This window comes from Larus michahellis, chromosome 1, assembly GCF_964199755.1.
Source record: "Larus michahellis chromosome 1, bLarMic1.1, whole genome shotgun sequence".
Taxonomy (NCBI): Eukaryota; Metazoa; Chordata; class Aves; order Charadriiformes; family Laridae; genus Larus; species Larus michahellis.
The window spans coordinates 125,719,691-125,736,618 of NC_133896.1; the positions used below are offsets into that span (position 1 = coordinate 125,719,691).

Below are 16,928 nucleotides of genomic sequence, written 5' to 3' on the forward strand. Positions count from 1 at the left end.
GAACAAAGAAGCTAGGAAACGAGGAAGAATTTTATCACAGTAAGTTTGTTACAAGCCATAACCAGGTCCCATGTCAGCGACTGCTGTTGTTCCCAGAAGGAAGTAGGCAAAGCCGAGGGACATATGCAACTGCTAAGGGAAAAGAAGCTGTCTCCAAAATTATTTCCCTATTGTAACAAACTCTGCTGGAACAGCATCACTCTTCCAGTCCAGGAGTACACTATTTGCATTATCAGATCAGAAAAGGTGGGGTTTTAGCTGCAGCCTGTGTCTCAGTGTAGAAGCTGGCGTGAGTAACCAATAGCCTTTTGGCCCAAGACGGAGGAAGAGCAGTGAATGGAGCCCGTGGGGCTCCACCGGGGAATGCCACTGTGTTATACCAGCTGGGAAGCTGGTCAAAGGGCTTTCTAGAAAATCTGACTTTTTTTTTTCCTAACATGAAGCTAACCGTATATTTTTATAAGACCATGTATGACTTTTCTCACTCTCCCAGGGACCTCATTTTTCACCCCAGCTGACAGCACATGGCTCTGTTTTGTGCAGAGCGCAGCTCACTCTGTCAGCAAGGTCTCTCTTCCCTCCCTGCTTTTTATAAAATAAGGATTTCCAAAGATCTAAGCTGAAAAGGGCAAGAAAAGTTCTGGAAGTAGCTTGCCAAAGCATAAGACAGAGTCTGCTATGGAAAGAGGAGGAGAATTGAACCAAGTGTGATGGAACTAATGTTCCTTGGTATCTGTTTCTCTTTCACATGGATTGTCATTAATCTTAAGCATTCCTGACATTTTGCTGAGAGTAGGAAGAATAAACAGAGTGGGAAATTGTTCCTCTTCATTAAAAGAAAAAAAAACAGCTCTGTTCTAGTCTTCACTTCTTAAACAACTGTGCCTTCGTGATTCTGCTTCCCAAAGCAACTCAACCAAATACATGCCAAAAAAGGGGTCACCCCAGTTTTCACAGCAGTGGGAGGTAATGCACCTCTTTTCAGCAGTATCCCAGGCAGCTGGAAAAGAGTGACGCACGCTCCAGCGGAACAAAGGCTGTAAAAGGTGAGACTGGAAAATACGATCCTTTGGGAGGAAAATATAAGCAGTGGCTTTTATCCAGCAGAGCAGATATCCACCGGAGTCCTGTTAAGAAAACGTTCTTCATTTCCTGGCCATAGTCATGGGAGGGGGTTGGAATTAAAAAGAAATTATTATTCCAGTGAGTGTCCATTGGATGCATCAGCGATCGCCGTATCACCACGGGGTCAGCTGTCTGCAAGGCAAAGGCGGGGGCCCAGCTGGCCGGCTCTGAGCCCGTGAGGCCGCTGCATCACGTGCTGTCCCTCCTCCTGCAGCCCCGGACCAGAAGGCGCACGGCTATCTGAGCAGATCATCAAACCCCCAGTGCCAAACCCTTCCTTCTCTCTGGGGTGTTCAAACTCCCACGTCCATCGAACGGGCAGCTTCTCTCTCCCGACAGGGGAATGGCTCTGGTCTGTGTCCTCACAGTGGAACAGGCTCAAAACTCACAAACTGACGTCTGTGTTGTGTCTGTAATTAGCAGGGTTCAGGCACTCTGCAATATTGCTGGAGATGCCAATTAAATGAAAAAATCCTACTAGCAGCACACTCTTGAGAAATACAATTGAAGTCTGTTACGTTTCAGAGAAAGGCGCTGTTGTGGCGCTCAAGTGAGCCTGATCCACCGTGGTCCTAAATGGGGGAAAACATGTGCAGGGGCTTTCCTACCACTCCAAAGTTAGAGCAGCAAAGCACGCAGGTGGCTGAACGAGCCCTTATGGATCTCACCAGGGATGCGACCTGAGAGAGCATGACATGTGCCAAGCTCAGCCCCAGCTCTGTCTACACCTCTGTCTCCAGCTTGTTCTGGTAGGTCCATCAACACAAGCATCCCCTCATCCCTGATGAAACGGGTGAGGAAACCCAAAGACAGCGGTGCCCGATTGGGATGGAGGCCAGCATGCTGGGACAGCTCGCCACTTGCCATTTCTTGCTCAGCAGCTTCAGTGCCGGGGAAGCCCGCCAGTGTCAGAGCTGCTTGGCCAGGCTGAGGCTGTAGGCAGAGACTTCACTTCCCGCTTCACCTGCCTTTCAGTTTTTTGCCTCTTCAACTAACAAGCTATCTAGTACAGAATAAATCCCATGGTCTCTACCTAGGGATATTGTCTTGTAGTGGGAGAGCTAGCTCGACCAAGACCTGTGTGGCTACCTGCTAGAAGGCCCATGATCTGAATGGGTGCTAGCCCTGCCTTGCCCGCTGCTGAGCCCACTGGCAATGTGTACAGCTGCGCCAGAGGTCTCCAGGGACTGCTTTTTTTTTTCCTGAATGATTAAATACACAAGATCTTGTGCAGATTGCTATTGGTAAAGTGACAGATGCTTGTCATTATGTCTAAATCTTCTTATTCAGGGATCTCTCTCTTCTCCTTTTGGAGGCATATTCATGCTCACAGCTCAGGGAAGAGGGAAAAAAAACCCTCCTGCCTGCTGCTCCTTACACGCATCCCACATGGATGTGTGCATTGGGATGGGGGCAACTCCATCTCCTGCTCAACTGCTTCAGGATTACTCACATAAGCAGGGACTTCCATGCGGCAGCCCAAATTAACCTGAGCTGCCAAGCGAATTTGGCGCTTGGTATGACGCGATTCACGGATGTGGGCTTGGACTTGAAGCACCCCCCTTCCTGAGGCTTTTGTCCACCTGGCTGGTTTTTTTGTGTTTTGTTTTTTTTTTTTAAATTCCTCTGACTGCCCAGATTCAAACAAATTGCAGAAAGGGAAATACAGACGGGAGCCTGAGCCAGGAGTACAGGCACACGTGAGAAAGAGACCGTGTGTCAGGAATTCACCAGCCTGATGCTGGCAAGGAAAGGCAGACGCCCACGTCCTCGCAGCTTTGCTTGGCCACTGCAGAAAAGACGATGGGGGGTGTAGGGTGGGGGGTGGAAACCACCCTGCCCCCACAACCCCATACACTCTCTGTTTCCACCTCGTTTAGGTTGGCAGGATGTTGAGGGGAGCCAGGGAGGGTGGGAGGATGGAGGTGTCTCCCCAGCCGTGATCCCGCCGTGTAAGATGGGAGAGGAAGAGTCACCGCCAAGCAGGGCGGTGTGAAGCAGAGGGTGCACGCCAGTGCCATCTGTGTCTGTGCCCACATAACCTGAGCTGCCCCAGCGTGTACCTAGTCCCCGTCTGGCAGGGAAGGTGAGCACTCACTGCCAGCTCTCCGATCCGGCTGCAGCAGGAGCCACAGGAAAAAAATGCTGCTGCCCCATTCCCGCGCACCTGCTTTCTGCCTGGACCTGCTGGAGATGGGGCTGCCGGGGGGGAGGGCAAAATGGCTCCTTGCTTTGTGATGTCCTGGCCAAGCTCCCTGCTGAGCTCGGCAGGGGCCAGCAGGTGAGGAGCCAAAGTCCCTGTGCCTGCAGCGAGAGCGGGAACAAACCCTGGGAAACCTGGGGACGCCTGAGCTGGCCTGTCCCCTGCCCAGCATTACGCTGTTGCAGCGTCTTCTGGAGGGCTTTTTCCTAATTTTCATTTGTCAGCTCTAAAACACCCTGTGTATTGTGCAAAAATCTGACTTGCTGAACACCTGTATTTGCAAACATTGCACATTCACGGTGACAACAGGGGGTGAAGCTGAGAAGAGGGTTGCTGCTGCGCTGTTGGCTTCTGGCTTGCTGCAGGCAGGAGCTGGCGATCCTCAGCAAGGTGAGCGGATTGCCTCTGCTCATGCTATGTGCAGTAGGATTTCCTTTTCCCAGAGGGAATCGCAGAAAAACCAAAGAAGCAACAGAGGGAAAAGGTAGCTGCGTGCACCTGGGGTATCAGCCCTGCCCAGAGGTATAAAAAAAAAAAAGAAGGCAGAGGGTAATGAAGGGAGCGAAAGGACACCTAGTCTTCCTGTTTTTCAAAGGCGCGGGCAAGCGCAACTGAATGATGTTGGCGTGATGTCTCATTTCTTCAGAATCAGGGGTTAGCAGAGGTCTTCCCCTCAGAAGGGAACAGGGCAAAGAAATGGATCTTTGTCTCTTTAAGATGAGACGAACTGCCACTCTTAGTCATATATCTTTACTGCACCCTAGGGTTATAAAAACATACATCTTCGTTTTGAAAGTCTTTTATTACATCCATAAACATCAGATTGCAGCTGACTGTTCCCTGGATGAGAATGTCCTAGTAGTCCAAGTGAGTTTTGACAGGGGGAGGGAGTGAAAGTAAGATTGGTTGGGTTTTTTTTATTGGAACGGTGTTTATAGGGAACTTGTCAGTCTCTGGCATGCTACAGCCACTGTCAGAGAGCTGAGCGGCACCGAAGTGAGAGGACACGGGTTTCTCTGCTTATTCTCACTGTTGGACTCGGGTACCATCCCAGGTGCGGCATACGGTAAGCTTTCCTCCTGTCTTAAATAGGACGCAGTGTTTGCTTTGTTTCAGCGCCTGGGTTTTCAAATGGGTTTTGTGAGAAAACTGAAAAATGGGTCTCTGAAAAGAACTAATCCCTTCATTTGCTCTTCTAGCCGCTCCGCTGGGAGTCGGAGTACAGCAAAAAAAAAATAAAAGAGGGAATTAGATCTGAGACTTTCAGAGCACAGAGTGGTTGCTCCATTTTAGAGACACAGGGGTAACAGCCAAATTGTTTTGACCAGAAAAGTGAATGCTCTTGACAAGTATTTCTGACATCTCTAATGCCTGAGGAATTGCAAATCCTTTCAACAGGTACAAGAGCTATTATTTAGCAATACATTGTAAATGCTGAGCTGTATTTCTGTCTGATATGTTTTGCCTGGGCGATTGCACTCGTGAGACATCATGCTCCCTCAGGCAAGTAGCTTCAGAAATGCCACCGGGGTATTTCTACGTAGGGTATAAATGGGTGTTCTATAACCTGCAGCGTGTATATGAGAGCATGCAACGTTTCCGCTCCTTGAGCATGAGAAACCAAGAGTACATCCACATTGCAAGCATGAGAACGACTGCAGCACAGTGCAGTTTAAATTAGCTGGTGGGGGAAAGTGGGAACAATCGCGAAACAGCAGCTCACAGCTCAGCAAAGGCTGAGTTACGCTTCCCCTGTCTGTGTGAATACAGTCTGGACAGACTGAAAGATGGGAAAACATTGCTATCGTACTTCTTCCTTCCTGAAGTGTACTGTCCCTTGAAATCTGGGGTCTTAGTTTAAGGACTCATTTGCTTTTCCCTGCATTAGTGTTTTTGCAATCCTGTGATGGTCTTGGGAAGGGGCTGGGGCTTCACCAGGCTGACTTTCTTGTGCTGGCTGAAGCACCCCAGCACTGGAGTTGGCAGTGGGAGGCAAGGAGCTGCCGATGTGAACGCTCCCACTGCCGCAGCAGCTCAGGCAGCAATGGGATCCCCATGGGATCCCCGCAGTGGGTCTGTCCAAGTTATGTTCTCAAGGAAAAAGGGGTTGGGAAACTTGTGCCCTGCTGTGTCCATCCCACGAACCAGGAAAGGCGGACCTCATTCGGCAAAGGCAGTCACTTTGGCATTTCCCATTTGCCTGAAGTTTATGCATAGCAGTACAATCCTTAAGAATTTGCACCAAAAAATTGGTCTCCAGGATACTGTCCCAGTGTACATCTGAAAGGCAAGCTGGGTTTTCTTTTCAGCATAAGCTGTTGCATTGGTGATGGGCACTCTGGCACAGTGCGCTGATGGTGTAGAGGCAGTCCTTGTGATCCAGACCTTTCAAAAGTGGGCGGCGATTCTGGGTGAAAGGGGTCTCCTTTCCAGAGAGTGCTGCCTTAAAACAAGCCACCTCTCAGAGACCTAGCACCCCCAAAAAACCTTCTGAGAAACCTTGGCTGTAATCTGCAGGCAGAGGAAGGCAGAGTCATTCACAAATGCTGTTCACTGTTAAAACGACCAGAACAACTTTTTGGTTAAATGCCTCACCACCACAGCTGGAAGTCAGGATGTCACTTTGCAGGGGGGTTGAGGGTGTCTTCTTTCCTCTATCATTTTCTGTTATGTCTCCCTCCTATTTCTTTCAGAGAAGGAAGAATTGTTCCAGAATTTATTAGGACAGATTGCCGAGCAGTTCTCGAGGTAAGAAGCTGAACATCATTATTAATTTAAAATGTTATTTCTTTTATCAGCCCGAAGTGAAATTTTCACAGGAGGCAGAGGGGTATTTAATATCTCTTTCAAATCCTGCTCTTCCTGCCAATTTTAGACCTGGTACACCCGTTATTTCCTGCTGACAGCAATATCGTAGCTTAAGCCAAAAGTGATTTTGGCAATTATCTTTGATCTAAAAAGGAGAACAAGTAGTAAATATAAATGTTCTTATTGTGCTCCTGCCCTCTTAGGAAGCAAAAGATACGCTTCTTCATTGAACAGTCAAATCATAGAATCATAGAATCATATAATGGTTCAGGTCGGAAGGGACCTTAAAGATCATTTAGTTCCAACCCCCCTGCCATGGGCAGGGGCACCTCCCACTAGACCAGGCTGCTCAAAGCCTCCAATCATCCAATTTGTTTCATTTTTCCCTTTATCACCCAAACATCTCTCTCCTCCAAGAGGATTTCTCAACATCTGTACAACTCCTTAGTTTATTCTAGCTGGTTTCAATAAGTCAGATTCAATCCCACAACAGCTCAGCAAATCACTAGTGTAACTCAAAAGGAGGAGGGCTTCAGAGCGTGCAGACACCAAGATGCTGCTGTTAGGCGAAGCATTATCAATTTAGCTTTGCTTCCCTGGGGGGTACAATAACAAGTCACTGCCGAGAGAGGGGGTGATGAAGTGTTGCAGAGCTACAGTACATTCCCAGGGCCATAACAAAATCATTTGTTGTTAATTTTTCTGAAAATTAAACCCGGGTGTATCTTCTGCACAAATTTTAGCAATTCCACGGAAAATTTTCTTTTCCTTACGGCAACCGCGTTGGACAGATCAGTCCTCTGAAAAATATAGACATTTCTAGCAAAAGTCCTTTGTACCTAGGGTAGGTACGGCACTGAATGTATAACATTAATACATGAGGGTTTTCTTTTCAGGGTTTTTAAAATCAATGAACTGAAAACGGAAGTAGCTAATCACTTGGCAATGCTGGAGAAAAAGGTTGAATGTGAGTGTCCCTTTCTTCATATTGCAGTGGGAACCGGTGTCTCAGACCCCCCTCTCCCCCACCTTGCTGCCCTCCTTGCACCCCGCTTCTGTCCCGCTCCTCACAGCCCCTCCGCTTTCTCCAATCACTTGTAATTTGGCCAGCCTGGAGCCCGAAAGGCCACAGGCCAGCCTAGGGTGAGGCATGGGGAAGGCGGGAGCCCGTGGTGGCACCCACCGGCAGGGTGAGGCCGGGGAGGGACCATGTTGCAGGCATCTGAGCGCCTCCCAGCCTCCTCTTTGAGGGGCCGCCGAGCCCTCCGCCAAGCTTTGGGGTCGGGGGCCACATCCTCCTGCTCCCACGTCCCTGCAGCAGAGGGTCTCCACCACCCGCCTCCCCGTCCCCCACCTCCGAGCCCTGCCATGTCCCCGCCACGTCCCCGCCAGGTCCCCACCATGCCCCAGCAAGGGGGTGACCCCCCATGCCTCGGCAGGGGCACTGCCCTCACACAGCCAGGCCCTCACCACCATTCCCCCCTCACACGCCCGGGCCCTGGCGCTGGCTCCTGCACCCTGTAATTAGTTATACAGGAGGGTAACGCCGCTGCCTGCCTTCTACTTTAAGTTGGACATTTGCGCAGGTTGAACACGTCTCACAGAGGGACTTTTCTCCCTTCAGGCATCTATGCAAGCGGTTGGGTCGGTCCTTTACTGCTGACTGAGGCCCCGCGGCCAGCACTGATACCTGACCGTGTTTCTGCTCAGTGCCAGTCGCACCACCTTCCTCTGCCGGGAAAGGGCCCGCCATGGGGCGAGGCCGCTCCCCGCGGCACAAACAGCGGCGCCAACGCCCAGCCCTCCATGGGCAGGCGACACGTGAGCCAGCGCCTGTGGAAATACAGCCGGGCGGGCCAGGCAGCGGCTCCTGGGCTGCAAACGCGGGGTTCACCCCTGTCTGGCCATGTTGCAGATGTTGGCAGCATCAATTTCCTTGTTTGTTCAGTAACACAACCCTTTTCAGTTACTGTGCAACAACCAAGTTCAGTTCATCTGGTCAAAGAGATCCCTTTCTGGTTTTCTGGGGTTTTTTTATTGTTTCCACCCCCCACCACCACCACGCAGCATCTGACTTGCTGCTTCTCAGTATCTTATGCAGAGCACAGGTCCCTGAAAGGCAGGGAGGGGGTGTGGATAAGGCAGGGAGGGGGTATGGATAAAGCACTGTCACCCAGCACCATTTTGATACCAAAGGCCACATCCTCACGGATACGCAGCATTTCAGTCAGGATCAGGCAGGATCTTCCCCAGCACTACAGCTGCAGTGACAACTTACTCACTAGAGCTGGTTGGGGGGAAGAAAAAAAAAAAACGTTTCTGGTTCGTGGAAGAAGTTGTTTTCTTGAAATTTCCCCTGACCAGAAGCTACCTTGACCCTGCAGCTGCTCAGTGAGACTGATGCCTTTGTCAGCATGAGAGGAAAAAATGTCCTTATTCAAAGAGCAGCTGCAGGGGAACCCCCCCGCAGGGGCCACCCCAGGCGCAGACTCCCAGAGCGGTGGGAGCCCTCTGGCAATGTCCACGAAGTGGGCACCCTATGGTGCGCCTACCCCCAGCACAGACCTCTGCACAGAGCCCAGGTAGCAACCCGTCCCAGTCTGCTTGGCTGCAGTGTACCCAAGGCTCCGCTAATTTATTCTTTTGTCCAAAAGAGAGGAAAAAAAAAAAAAAAAAAAGGAGGGGAAAAAAAATTAGCTCCGTCACTCTGCATTTTCTGTGAAACTTCTGACCAACTCCAGTCCTCGGGGCTAAATGCCACGGGCTGTAGCAAATGAGGCAAGCATTCCTGTAGGTCTTCCTATCTCCTTGGCAGCCCAGGCAAGCAACTAATCCCAGCCAGCTAGGAGCTGCTTTTGGCCGCTTGTTCTCCCCAGTGACCCTCAGCTGCACCCTTGCACACACGCTGCCTTTCAGCACTGGCACAGTGGAGGGAGATAACAAAGATTTGGAGATAACAAAGATTTGCATGCCACCGCAGGTGGGGAAGAGTTGTGCACTTGCACTCTCCGGCACTTTTTGGCTGGTTTAGGGAAGGCAGCCTACCCAGAGCTGCCGTGCCATGCGGGTGAACTGAATTCACTGGTCCCCAGATGCGGCTTCTTTCTGTAAGCGGGTCTCACCGCTGATGGAAATAGCAGGAGATATAGCAATCTGCTGCCATTCTGCCTGAGCGTTCGCGATCCCATCTCCAGCAGCCTCAGCCTGTGGGAAGGAACTCCCTGGGTTGCCTGTCTACAAGTGCACCCATCTGCCCGAAATCAGACTTCCAGAACTTGCAACAGAGCCAAATCTGAAACATTTTGAAATAATCGCAGGCTTTCATGTTTAAAAAGCAAAACTGTGAGAGAAGGGAGTGTCCAGCCTCTGTCCTCGAGCTGGGTTCCTAGAGGTTGCTTTAAGAGCTGTGCTTCAGTGCTGGATTCAGCCCAAGGATTTCTTTAGACAGCACAGGGTCTTTTCAGAAGGTATTTCTTGCTGCAGAATAATATAATGGGCCTTTAATCAGCGTTCATGACAAGGCCATTTATCATTTACAAGCCAAAAGTGAAAAGAGTTGTGCTTTTGTTTTGCCTTTCTCCTGCCTCCTTCAGAGATCCCTTTTCCACCACTTTCACATGTGACCTCCAGGATTTCTTCCCCAGAGGGGGCGTGTGTGGGGGGATAAGTGCTCATGACAGCGCTACATCTGCACCTCGCATAAAATGTTCTCAGCTTCCTTCCCGTTACTGTCTAGAGACCGCATCACAGAGATGTGTTTTCAAGGAGCCAAATCTTTCAACTGATTTTGAAATCCCATCTAAAGCTTGTGACTTCCCCTTGGAAAATGGGAATGCTTGGTCCCATGGCTTGACTTACTCTGTATTCACACAGCAGCCCACACACGAATATGGAAGCTGGCAAAACCCCTTTACAATTTGTAAGCATCTCACATCTACCTTAAGAAAATAATTATGTAAATTTTCTGCTCCCCTGGAGAGGTTTTGGAAGAAAACTAAAGAGACACAATACGAAAAAATGCTCAGGGCTGCCATTTTGCGCTATCACTCCTCTTCTCTCTGGAGTTGCCTGCCCCACTACCCTGTCAGTCTGATAATTCTGCTTTGCTCTCACTGCTTCAAATAGGCACCAGCCACCATTTAGACAGTTTGGCAAATGGGCTACCCATGAACTTCTCCTGGATGAATGCACCAGGGTGGTACATAGCAGCGCGGGGCCTGCAGGTAGTGGCAGCTGATTGTCAGCAGCTGAACAGGTGCCCAAAAAAGTGCAGACAGATATCCAGAATGAAGATATTGAATAAGCAGGACAGCATCTGGCCTGTATCATCACATTGTGATCACCCAAAGAAATTGCTTGCAATTATGCTAGACAAAAAAGCATTTATCTGGAAGTGGGATTTTTAAGTGGAGGGTATTCCTGTAGTCAAGTATAAATCAAAACCCTTTCCCTTTCCTCTCCTAATATGTGGCATTTTGGACTTGGTTCATATACCTGTTTTTCCCCTTTCCCAGTTCCAACAGCAATCTTTGTTGTTACTAGCATAAAGAAAACAAAACTGAGGTCTCTGCTTATCTACAGAGTTGTGCCCTTCCGAGGCAGTTTTTTTATCACTTACATGCTACCCTCCAGATAAGTGTGATTTTTACTATTATTTTCTAAGTCACTGAATACTGATTGTACGATTGCACATTCCGAGTTCCCTGAACCACAGCTTCTCCGTGCAAACAATGAGTTCAGTAAACAAATGAGCTGTGAAATGATTGCATGTGAGTGACATGTACTTAATAAATGGTGCTGTATTATGTCCTTGAGCACGCTGATAGTTCAACGAGAGGGAAAGAAAAGGGAGAATATTCTCATACTTGCACTGCGTTAGGTTCTCACGGCTATGTGGAATGAAGTGCATTGCTGCATAAACAGACAATCAAACTATTTGCCTTGTGGCCCTCATAATTACATACAGAAGGGGAATATAGGATTTTTGTGCCCTGTGCAGAAATAACCTTTGATTACAAAATTGATTGGCAAAAAGAAGTGACAGATTTTCAATAGTTAAAAAAAAAAATTAAATCAATCATTAGAGCAAAACTTTTCAACATTTCTGTCTCTCTTTCCTGCATTCTCACTTTGATTTCTCTGTATCTAACAATGCTGCTCAGAGCTCCTTAACGCTCTGCGTGAACTTCCAAATTAAAACATTCTATCTTAATGGGAATTCTAATCCTACTGGGACATGTTTGCTGAGCTGCGCTTATCATCCCATCACCGGAGGGTTTTTTTTGCTCAGGATTTCCTCTGATTCGTGTTCTACAGCAGAGAAGTGAAGGCACTAGAACAGCTGACTGCTGCTAACAATTGTGGAAAAGCTGAGACGTTATAGCCGTTCTGTGAATTAAAATATTGTAGCTATTATCTAAAATTGGCAGCAGAGAATTCCTATGGGTTTTCAAGATATATGGCTTTGGCAGCACCTGCATATGTGAGAACCGGGGCAGACTGTAAGAGCTTGCTGGCTCACTGGATAACCCCACTGTTAAAGCCCTTTGAAATTTGCACAATTGTGAAACGAGATCCTTCGACTTTCGCCATGGTAACACCCCTGTTGTTTTCCTTTGTTGACAGTGGAAGGCCTGAAAGTAGTGGAGATTGAGAAATGCAAGAGCGACATTAAAAAGATGAGGGAGGAAATGGCAGCAAGAAGCAGCAGGTAAGTTCTGCTTTGGACCTAACCAAAGAAATAAGCATCTGGTTTCAAACCCTAATGCGTTTCCGCAGAATTGAGTTACCTTCTGGGCTTAGAAATAAAGGAACAAGGAAACCAATAACCATTAAGGACAGTGGCTTTAATTTAACATTTGAACATCTATAGCCATTCATCTGTTAACATAGCTGGGGCCGCGGGAGTAGAGAAAAAGGTCTTGCAAAAGACAGTTATTTTTCACCATACAGAATGGGAATTCTTCATCCAGATTTACTAGGAGAGAGGGAAAGGGAAAAGAACTTCTGCAAAGTGTGGTATTTGGTTGGGAAACAGCTAAAGCTCAAATCAGCTCAAATATATTCTGGGAAAATATCAAATAAATATGTAGCAGCTCTTCTAATGATGATCTCATGCTATTATAAAACATACGTTTCAATTTCAACAAGAAATTGGGAATTTAATTTCTAATTCAAGGGCTCACTGTGATTGTGAAGCTTGGTTTTGCTGTAATTATTAAAACAACAGCAGAAAAAATTGCATTTTGCTCAGTATGCGGTCTCGGCTGGAAAGTCTGCCCCCTGTGTCACTGAAATACCCCGTTAGGACAAACAAACCATCACTGTGAGATTATGAATACTTCTGGGAAGGTTGCTGAAGAGGGATATACTGCGGTGCTCAAAGTGCGGGTGAAAGGGATTTTTCTCAGCAAACGTAACTATGCTATCTTGACAGCCTCTCTCTTTTTCTTCATTTGGGGTCAAATTCTCTGACCTTTAATCAAAGCTATTTCCTATTAAGGGCAATGGGGGATTTGCTAAAAGAATTAGGCTTTATAATCACTCTTTTATAAATTTTGCTATCAGATATGTCAGGAGGCACAGTCTTAATACATCCCTAAGGCCAAATTCAGCTGTCATACTAGCATAAATGCAGAGTAACATTATTAACCTCAGATTTGCTCCAGACTTATACCAGTAGGATGGATTGCAGTTTGCCCTGTGACTTGCATCACTTCTTGTTCAGGTGTGGGAGGAAAAATCATTAGAAAAATCAGAGCTCAGATGGGAAGCAAATGCAAAAACATGTACGCTGATTTGTGCTGGGTGTGGTGTGAATAACGTGTGTGCCCGTACTTTTCCTCAACTGTTGTAGGGAGCTGGGAGAGCTGCATTTATAAGCATAATGACACACAGGCAGGTAGGGAATGAAAACCAAAAAAAAAAAAAAGAAGTTACAGCAACTTCACGTTTGCCCAGTTGCTGCCACACACATCAGGAAGTATGAGATTGTCCCAGCAGCAGCCATGACTCATTCCTGTTCCAGATCTTGTCACCTTACAATCTATTTTTTGTAGTATAAACAGCAATATGTTAACAAGAAAAACAGGAATGGGGAGTGTTACATTCGCCCAGTGCAGCCAGCTCCAGCTGAGGTGTAGTCTTCACTAAGGGCTTGTAGTGAGATATGACAGCCGCCAAAAGACAGAGACCAGCATGGAGCGTGATGCTGGAAAGCTGTGGTAAAAAATGGTGCAGTGCTCAGCAGCAGGTAGTGCTAGGCACAGATGCTCAAGCTAGCTTGCTCTGAGCTCACACCGCGTAGCTGCTTTCGCTGAAGCAGGAGCCTAACTTGCTCTGCTCAGCATCAGTTTGTGCCATATCCGTGTGGGAGCCACCTGTCACAGCTCTTCTTGGTTGCCTTGAGCTGGATCTTCCTCTTCCCTGCTGCACAAAAGCTCCTCTTCCTTGCACACAATTCTGCCCATGATTATCTGTACCCTAAGGGCTTGGGTCTCAAAGCAAGCAGCTAGATGTGGCTAGGTGCAGTGTGTAACCAGAGATGGCTACGAGTCACCTCTTTTTGCTGTAGGAGTGAGGAGAGGATGCTCCTTGGTGGCTGGCCATTAAGAGGGACCCCATCAGGAGCTGATAAAGAATGAGCTGTGGTTCTCTATTCCCGAGTGACCACGGCTCCACAGGAGCCATGCCACTAGCCCGCAGTGACTCCAGCCTACAGGTGCTTCACCCCAGAGCGGCTGAGCAAGCTCTCTCCCATTGGCGTGAGATATGTCCATGCTGTGGGGGGGAACAGGGGCATCCCAGAACAAGTGGAAATGGTTTTGCTGCTATTTAGACTTGTCATCCCCTGTGCAATGTCATTTGCTAGATAATGCATTACAGTTGCAATTAGGGATCACATTTAATTTTAATTAATGTCAGAAGTGTGTGAGTCCATAGATTCCTTCAATAATATCCCAGTGTACATAGCTGTATTCTTGTATGTTTACATATTCTTAAATTCGCTGTTACATTACCAAACGACAGAGTAAGGATGAACAGCTAGGTTTATAAAAGTCACCACGCAGTGTGAATTGTGCATCTTCCTCTTCAGAAGAGCAAAGCAGCCCCACTCACATCCCCTCAAACTGCTTTTTTTGCTAGTCTGCTTTTTGTGCTTACCACCAGCAGATGCTAATAACATTATAGTGTCATTTAAATTCATGATCATTTGCAAATACAGTTTTACATTTGTAAAGCTCTAATGCATCCTGGCTCTAGTGTGTTCCTTAGTGTGGTAGGATGAAGGCTTCAATGTCTTACTACAGCTGGGAATTAGAGATAGTTGGCTGACCCTCAGCTAACCCTGGCAACCTGCTCCAATTAGGGCAAGGAATGCCCCAATCTCACTATTTTTATCCTACTAATACCCCTCACAGTGGAGTTTTGAGGAAACAGCTTTAGAAAAGATTAAGATGGCTTTTCACCAACTGAGAATCTCCTTAAACAGGGCAGGAAATGGCAGCTGGTTTGAAGCCAGCTGACCACCATGAATTGTAAGATGACATAACTTTCGCAGGATTCAGACAACACCATCAGAAATTACAGCAGACATCAACGTTAAGAGGAGAAAAGAGACCTGTACCAATTCCCAACAGAGAAGAGAAGCATTAAAAAGAGATGGAATACAGAATATGCAAAATAATTTTAAAAGGGACAAATAAAGTTAATGGACTAATTTGTTTCATTTCTTTTGGGGGGGGGGTTCTTTTAGCTTCGTTTGTCAGGAGGCTCGAAAAATGAGAAAGGATAATCCAAATGTTAGGACTACAGGCATAAATGCAAAATGCAAGCAGATCAACCTCACATGAGAGTTATTAAAAGTCCATGTGACAAACTACCTGGAGAACACGTGCTGAGTTAAAGTATCACAAATGCCATGGGTGATCCTACAGACCTCTTAGTTTTATTGTGCCCCCTGTGGCTGTAAGGCAAGAAGCCGCTCTCACATTGCAATGCAGCAACCCAGATGTTCTGCAAAGGTTGTAAGGCTGGTGTGCACCTCCCACCGTCATGGTCCTCTGCTCAGATGGGATAGCATCAGCTTGGCTCTTCCACACGCAGAGGAAGGAAGACCAGAAAACTGCCAGTGGGTGCTGGTGTTAATAACCAGGCAAGTGTTAATTATCGATAATTACTGGTAGCAGCTCCCTTCCTCCATGACCGGGGAGCCAAGCAGACTGTGTCTGCTGAGCCTGTGCCTCACTGCTGTTGTCCTGCCTGAAGGGCAGCAGACAAGATGGTCATGGAATCAAAATGGATGGTCTTACCCAAGCTTTTACGAGGCCTGGAGCTGGGCTGCAATAAGCCATGGGCTCAGTGGGTGCCTACACTAGTGAATAAGCACAGGCATGCCAGTGTCCATACGCAGCATGGCCCCTGGCAGGGCTTTGCCAGGACCACTATGCCTGCCATGGACAGCAAAGAAAGGAAAGTTACTTTGTTTAAATAGAAGTGATTGGGTATCCATGGATACACGCCTGAAGACAGACGCTCCTCTCTTGAATTCAAATAGACAGAGAAGGGGCGACGAGGGTGTTGTACAAGGGGAGAAAATCCTAAAGAGGATCCCACTTTTAAAGCATTTGAGGAACACCACATTGGACAGGAAGAGGCTGGGGAGTGGGGTAATTCTCCAAGCGATGCCTCCTGAGAGACCAGAGTACTTCCGGCATTTTTCGAGGCACTGCAGTTCTGTTCCTGCAATGTTAAGAGCTGAATATTTCATTTCAGGACTAACTGTCCCTGCAAGTACAGCTTTTTGGATGAAAACAAGAGGCTGACTCCGCGTCGGGATGTACCATCCTACCCAAAGGTACCACTCAACGCTTGCTCTTCCCAGAATCTTACTGCGTGCTTGCCATCCCGACAAGTGCTGGTTTACAATTCATGACTCCCTAGCCATCGACCGCCTAGTTATTGTAAATCCACAGACTGATCCAAAATCCCTTGAAGCTGATGGAAAAAGCTGTCCTTGCCTGCAGTGACTTAAAGTTGGATCCTCACTAGTCTTTAATACTTGAAATCTCATTAGTGTTTGAAATGTTAATGAACATTTTGCATTCGTCAACATTTAATGCTCTTTTGTCTAGTTATATTTGTTTATTCTCCATGCTCATAGTGAACAATCAAAAATAGCCCATGATGTTGTACTCAAATTGAAAATAGTGCTGCTGCCTGTTTTCTCCTGATGGATTATTTTTTAATTTAAAAAGTAATTTATGGGGTTGCATCACCTAGGGGAAAAAAGGGAAAATGCGACATTGGATTCTCTCCAGAATGATTCATTGTCTCTGTGAAAATGACTTAGTGTATTTGCTAGAGAAAACAGTAATGCTTAAAGAAAAATGTCTACTGGGCAAGTACGAGCACAAATCCACAGTGATGAATGAGGCTGAAACCGTGAAGCACACAGGACCTTTGGTCCTAGCACCGGCAGTCTTTGCCCACAGGAATTATTCAAAGCTACCAGGTTACGTCTGCCCGGTGCCCAGCTCACACCTTGACAAAACACCAGCTCACACGTGTGCAAATCATAGTTCGACAGTGGGCGTTTGCTCGCACACATCAAAGCTGGTTCAGCCACTCTGAAGTTCACGTGGCCCCATGTGATGCAGGTGTATGATATGGACGTGCACCCCTGCATATTTGTCTTCCGAACGTTACAGAGCAACGAATTATAAGTTCTGCTGTTTATTCCGCTCTGCCTAGCAAAAGTGACCTCTAGGTCTCTGAAACAGACATCACGAGA

General features: G+C 47.4%; 1 protein-coding gene across 4 annotated transcripts in view; it reads left to right on the top strand.

The window, feature by feature from the left end:
* Positions 1 to 16,928, top strand: part of PDE9A (phosphodiesterase 9A) — a 52,882-nt gene that overhangs the window by 19,180 nt on the left and 16,774 nt on the right. The window contains exons 1-5 of one of the 4 annotated variants that reach the window (XM_074602717.1): positions 4,116 to 4,394; positions 6,022 to 6,076; positions 7,033 to 7,103; positions 11,762 to 11,846; positions 15,911 to 15,992. In XM_074602717.1, coding sequence (XP_074458818.1) covers positions 7,082 to 7,103; positions 11,762 to 11,846; positions 15,911 to 15,992 — 189 coding nt within the window. In that variant the 5' untranslated portion in view covers positions 4,116 to 4,394; positions 6,022 to 6,076; positions 7,033 to 7,081. Of the gene's footprint in view, positions 1 to 4,115; positions 4,395 to 6,021; positions 6,077 to 7,032; positions 7,104 to 11,761; positions 11,847 to 15,910; positions 15,993 to 16,928 lie in introns of those variants that run through there. The other 3 variants (XM_074602708.1, XM_074602732.1, XM_074602723.1) reach the window with 3 other exon arrangements.